Source organism: Capricornis sumatraensis, chromosome 1, assembly GCF_032405125.1.
Source record: "Capricornis sumatraensis isolate serow.1 chromosome 1, serow.2, whole genome shotgun sequence".
Taxonomy (NCBI): Eukaryota; Metazoa; Chordata; class Mammalia; order Artiodactyla; family Bovidae; genus Capricornis; species Capricornis sumatraensis.
Genome location: NC_091069.1, coordinates 252,556,938 through 252,562,937, shown reverse-complemented (window position 1 = coordinate 252,562,937; position 6,000 = coordinate 252,556,938). Strand labels below are relative to the sequence as shown.

At 51.9% G+C, this 6,000-nt stretch overlaps 2 protein-coding genes across 2 annotated transcripts in view; one reads left to right on the top strand and one right to left on the bottom strand.

The window, feature by feature from the left end:
• Window positions 1–755: 755 nt before the first annotated feature.
• LOC138077171 (uncharacterized) lies at window positions 756–1,360 on the bottom strand. Its single transcript, XM_068969579.1, has 2 exons — window positions 1,059–1,360; window positions 756–939 (listed from the first exon to the last, which is right to left on the bottom strand). The coding sequence occupies exons 1-2, from the start codon at window positions 1,358–1,360 to the stop codon at window positions 756–758; spliced, it is 486 nt and encodes a 161-aa protein (XP_068825680.1).
• Window positions 1,342–6,000, top strand: part of TDRP (testis development related protein) — a 43,041-nt gene continuing 38,382 nt past the window's right edge. The window contains exon 1 of the mRNA XM_068977395.1: window positions 1,342–1,463. Within this exon, the coding sequence (XP_068833496.1) occupies window positions 1,359–1,463 (105 nt within the window). The 5' untranslated portion in view covers window positions 1,342–1,358. The remainder of the gene's footprint in view (window positions 1,464–6,000) is intronic.

The following is a 6,000-nucleotide window of genomic DNA, read 5'->3' as shown; positions in this document are numbered from 1 at the left end:
TTACACTGGAGCTGAATATCTTTTATATTTCATTGTATGGCTCCTTTATGAGACAGAAAGTAAGTTATCCTGTATTGTACTTGGGGTTTGGGTAAGAGGCCAGAGAGCCGGGTGGGCCGGTCCTCCTCTGCCACAGGTTGGGGTTCGCCCGCCATGACTGTGACTGTAAAACGCAATACTGAGAAAAAGTAACAAGTCTCGGTTGTCATAACTGACTGTCACAAAGTCCCCTCGACTGACCGTGAACTACACCACGTGTGGGTCATCTTACTTGCTGGTCAACGTCAGGCTCCCGGAAAGCGAGCGTCTGGCGCGGAACACGGCCGCTTCCAAGGTGGTGTAGCCAGCGAGCTGCCCGCTTTCCTCGCGGGCCTTCCGCTCCGAACGCAAACATTCCCGTCCCTCTCCCCGCACCCGGTGGCAGGTCCGCATGCCCAGTGCCTCCACCCTCTGTGGTGCCAGCTAACATTCGCGCTGTTACCCACAGGAGCTCCAGGCGGGACGCCTGCGCACCCCGGGGACCACCAGGCACCGGGGCGGGCCGACCCAGCCGGAACCCGAGCAACCACCACCTCCAGCCCCACCCACCGCGCCCGAGCCGCGGACACTGTGGTGTGCGCATGCGCACCATGCCCGCTCCGCGTCCGGTGGTTGTCGCCATGGTGACCGGAGCCCCGGCCGCCCCGCCCCCCGCGCCGCCGCCCGGCGGGCCTGGCGGCGACCCAGTTCGGGGTGAAGGGTGAGGGGTGAAAGGGTCAGCTCGGGGTGGGGGTGAGCTCGGGGTGAGGAGGTATCACGGGGTGAGGGGTGAGCAGGTCGGCAGGACTGCGGGGAGCTTGGGTCAAGGGGGGAGCGGAGAGGGTCCGAGATGAGTAGGGGCTAGGTGACGGGAGCTTGGGTGAGGGGCGAGGGGTGAGAGGGTCGGTTTGGGTGGGCGGCCTGCGGAAAGGACCTCGTGGGATTATGTTAGTGGGTGAGGACCTCTCAGCGGAGGAGGAGCCTCTGGGGGTGGGGGTCGGTCGGGGGCAGGGCCTGGCCGGGGGTGGGGCGGGGGTGACCTGAGAGGGGCGGCGAGCAGGGGAAGTGAAGGCCCGGGGGGTGTGGCCCGGGTCTGGAGGTGGGCCCGGGCCCGGACGGGCGCCGGGTCTGGTTGGGTGAGGGGACCGAGCCCTGTCCGGGAGGGGGCGGGGTGGGCTGGGGAGGGCCCGGTCCGGGGGTGGGCCCGCCCCACAGCCCGGCCCCGCCCGGCCCCACTGGCAGCGTCCGGTCCTCCAGGAGCCGCAGCCCGGGCGTCCGTGCTGCGGGCCGGCCGAGGAGGGGCACGCACGGACACCGGCGCCCGCCCGCCCGCCTGCAGCATGTGGAAGCTGGGCCGAAGCCGGGTGCTCCTGGACGAGGCCCCCGAGGAGGAGGACGGCCTGCGAGGGGCGGCGCCGCCCGCCACCGCCCCCGCCGCCGCTCAGGTGAGGGGGCGCAGGGGGGGCGGGGCGCGGGAGGCGGGGGTCGGGGAGGGTGGCGCGGGTCGGGACGCGCGCGGCTGAGGCCTGGCCGCGCAGTGGGGTAAGCGCACAGGTGGGGCGCGCAGGTGAGGCCCGCGCCGCGCGGCCCTTTAATTTCCCGAGGCTGGTCCGGGCCCGGCGGCTGTGCCCCGTGGTGAACCACCCCCCCACCCACCGCCACGTTACGAGTGACTGAACCCAGCGCCCCGCCGCCCCTCGCGCGGGTTTGGGATGGCGGGCGCAGTTCCCGGAGGTGGGAACCTCGGGCCGTGGCCTTCCAGAGGCGCGGGGGGACCTGCCTGCCGAGTGGACGCGGCCCTGGCCCCGGCCGGGGCCCATCAGTCCAGCGCCGAGTCCGGGGCCGCGCGCCGCGCTGGGCTGGACTCACCGGCGAGGCCTGGACTGGAGCGGGGCACCGGCCCGCCGGCGAGGTCAGGAGCTTCTGGGGACTGCAGCCGGCGCGCCGAGTGCGCTAAATACTTCTTCAGATAACAAACAGACCTTCACCTCTGTTTAAACCCTCGGTTGGAGGAAGAAGGCAGATGGCCTTTATTTAGACAGACACTGCCGTTACAAGTTCGGAGATATGCCTGGAATGTTTAGAATGTTTTAATTAAAAAGGACCCCAGGTGGATCCTGTGCCCGTTACGTACGCTCCCCTCCACCCCACCCCCAACGCAGCGTTCCTTTTCCTATGCAATGAAATTAGGTCAGAAATTGAGCTTTTTATGTTAACAATGACGGTGGTCATACAACTTCTTGTTTGTTAAATGTTTGGAAACCCTCTCCTGTTGCTGTTGGCGTAAGACGGAAGTTAATGGTGATCTATGTCTGTCTTCTCGGCACTTGGAAATAGTTCACGAGATTGTTTCTTTCCCAGTTGGTTCTAAATAACTTCCCTTGGAACTGAAGTTCCTTCATTTGGATGTTTTTTTAGTGGGAGTTAAATACCCTTGGATAAGCATTTAAATATGATCCCTGTCTGAAGGGTCTTTCAGAAACCACTTCTTGGTAGTTTTAGTGCTCACCCTTCTGTTTACTTTTTAAATCTCAAAATTTTATGGTTATTCTAAAAAACAGCTTTCTTAAATACAATGTTGAGAATTTAAGTGCAGTTTAAATGTGGTTACAGAAAATTTAATTCTGTAAATAAATATTATTGGTCAAAGATAAGCAGTATTGTTTCTGAATGAACTTAAAATTTAATGATCTGTTTTATAATCTGTTGTTCTATGTTTCGCTTCTGTTTCTCCTAATGAATCCCAAAACACGTTTTTTTCCCCTTCTAAGTTAAATTCAGTTCAGTTCAGTTGGTCTGTCGTGTCCCACTCTTTGCGACCCCATGAACTGCAGCACACCAGGCCTCCCTGCCCATCACCAACTCCCAGAGTTTACTCAAACTCATGGCCACTGAGTTGGTGACATCATCCAACCACCTCGTCTTCTGTTCTCCCCTTCTCCTCTTGCCCTCAATCTTTCCCAGCATCAGGGTCTTTTCAAATGAGTCAGCTCTCCCCCATCAGGTGGCCAAATATTGGAGTTTTAGCTTCAACATCAGTTCCTCCAATGAATACCCACGACTAATTTCCTTGGGATGGACTGGTTGGATCTCCTTGCAGTCCAAGGGACTCTCAAGAGTCTTCTCCAACACCGCAGTTCAAAAGCATAAATTCATCTGTGTTCAGCTTCCTTTATAGTCCAACTCTCACATCCATACATGACTACTGGAAAAACTATAGCCTTGACTAGACGGACCTTTGTTGGCAAAGTAACGTCTCTGCTTTTTAATATGCTCTCTAGGTTGGTCATAACTTTCCTTCCAAGGAGTGAACATCTTTTAGTTTCATGGCTGCAGTCACCATCTGCAGTGATTTTGGAGCCCCCCAAAATAAAGCCAGCAACTGTTTCCACTGTTTCCCCATCCATTTGCCAAGAAGTGATGGAACCAGATGCCATGATCTTAGTTTTCTCAACGTTGAGCTTTAAGCCAACTTTTTCGCTCTCCTCTTTCACTTTCATCAAGAGGCTCTTTAGTTCTTTTTCACTTTCTGCCATAAGGGTGGTGTCATCTGCATATCTGAGGTTATTGATATTTCTCCCAGCAATCTTGATTCCAGCTTGTGCTTCTTCCAGCCCAGCATTTCTCTTGTACTCTGCATATAAGTTAGATAAGCAGGGTGACAGTATACAGCCTTGACGTACTCCTTTTCCTATTTGGAACCAGTCTGCTGTCCCATGTCCAGTTCTAACTGCTGCTTCCTGACCTGCATACAGATTTCTCAAGAGGCAGGTCAGGTGGTCTGGTATTCCCATCTGTTTCAGAATTTTCCACAGTTTATTGTGATCCACACAGTCAAAGGCTTTGGCATAGTCAAGAAAGCAGCAATAGATGTTTTTCTGGAACTCTCTTGCTTTTTCAATGATCCAGTGGATGTTGGCAATTTGATCTCTGGTTCCTCTGCCTTTTTCTAAAACCAGCTTGACCATCTGGAAGTTCACAGTTCACATATTGCTGAAGCCTGGCTTGGAGAATTTTGAGCATTACTTAACTAGCGTGTGAGATGAGTGCAATTGTGCGGTAGTCTGAGCATTCTTTGGCATTGCCTTTCTTTGGGATTGGAATGAAAACTGACCTTTTCCAGTCCTGTGGCCACTGCTGAGTTTTCCAAATTTGCTGCCATATTGAGTGCAGCACTTTCACAGCATCATCTTTTAGAATTTGAAATAGCTCAACTGGAGTTCCATTGCCTCCTCGAGCTTTGTTCATAGTGATGCTTCCTAAGGCCCACTTGACTTCACATTCCAGGATGTCTGGCTTTAGGTGAGTGATCACACCATTGTGGTTATCTGGGTCCTGAAGATCTTTTTTGTACAGTTCTGTGTATTCTTGCCACTGCTTCTTAATATCTTCTGCTTCTGTTAGGTCCATACTGTTTCTGTCCTTTAACAGAGAAAAGTTGGAAGGATAGGAGATTAAGCACCCACATATATACCACCTAGACATAACCATTGTTGTTTAGTCGCTCAATCCTTTCCAACTCTTTGTCACCCCATGGACTCCAGGCTCCTCTGTCCATGGTATTTTCCAGGCAAGAATACTAGAGTGGGATACCGTCTTTCTCCAGGGCATCTTCCTGACCCAGGGATCGAACCTGTGTCTCTTCAAGTTTATAGAATTACAGTCTATACCGTTTTTTTTTTTTCCTCTGTGTGTAGTTGTATGTGTGTTTTAATAGACTTTTTTTTTTTTTAGGTACACAACAAAACTCAGTGGAAAACAGGGTTCCCATATACTCTCTATCCCCACACATGTACAGCCTCCCCCATACTAGCAAAATCCCATTTGTTACAGCCAAGGAACCTCCACTCACACATCATTATTGCCCAGAATCCACAGTTTACATTAACTTGGTATTGTCTTGGTATTGTCTCTTCTGTGGATTAGACAAGTGTATAGTGACATGACTTCACCATTATAGTGCCGTGTAGTATAGTTTCACTGCCCTAAAAATCCCCTCTGCTCTGCCTATTCATCCCTCCCCTGCCCCCTGCAACCACTGATCTTTTTGCTGTCTCCATAGTTTTGCTTCTCCAGAGTGTCAGAGTTGAATCATAAGATATGCAGCTTTTACAGATTGACTTCTCTTACTGGCTGAGCAGTGTGCATTTAAGGATCCTCCGTGTCTTTTCACGGCTTGGTAGCTCATTTCTTTTTAATGCTGAATAATATCCCATTGTCTGGATGTACCAGTTTACCAGTTCACTGCAGAGTGGCACCTTGGTTGCTTCCAGGTTTTAGCAATTAGAAATGAAGCTTCTATAAAACATCATATGCAGGGTTTTGTGTGGATGTTAGTTTTTAACTCGTTTGGATAGATACCAAGGACTGTGTGATCCCTGGATCATAGAGTAAGAGTATATTCTGTTTGTTAGAACCAGACTGTCTCCACAGTGGCTGCACCAGTTTGCATGCCCACCAGCAATGAGTGAGACTTCCTGTTGCTTCCTGTGCTTGCCAGCATGTGACGTCAGTGTTCTGGATGTTGGTCATTCTGATAGATGTGTACTGGCATCTCACTGTGGCTTAATTTGCATTTCCCTGATAACATTTGATGCAGAGCATCTCTTCATCTTGATCATTTGCCATCCATACAGGCTACCCACTCCAGTATTCTTGGGCTTCTCTTGTGGCTCAGCTGGTAAAGAATCCGCCTGCAATGCAGGAGACCTGGGTTTGAACCCTGGGTTGGGAAGATCCCTTGGAGAAGGGAAAGGCTACCCACTCCAGTATTCTGGCCTGGAGAATTCCATGAATTGTATAGTCCATGGGGTCACAAAGAGTCGGACATAACTGAGTGACTTTCACTCACTGCTGTCTCTTTCAGTGAGATGACTGTTCAGATTTTCTTGCCCCATTTTTTTTTCTTGCCCCATTTTTTAATTGAGTTGCTTTTTTCCCCTTATTGTTGAGTTTTAAGAATTCTTTGTGTATTTTGGATAG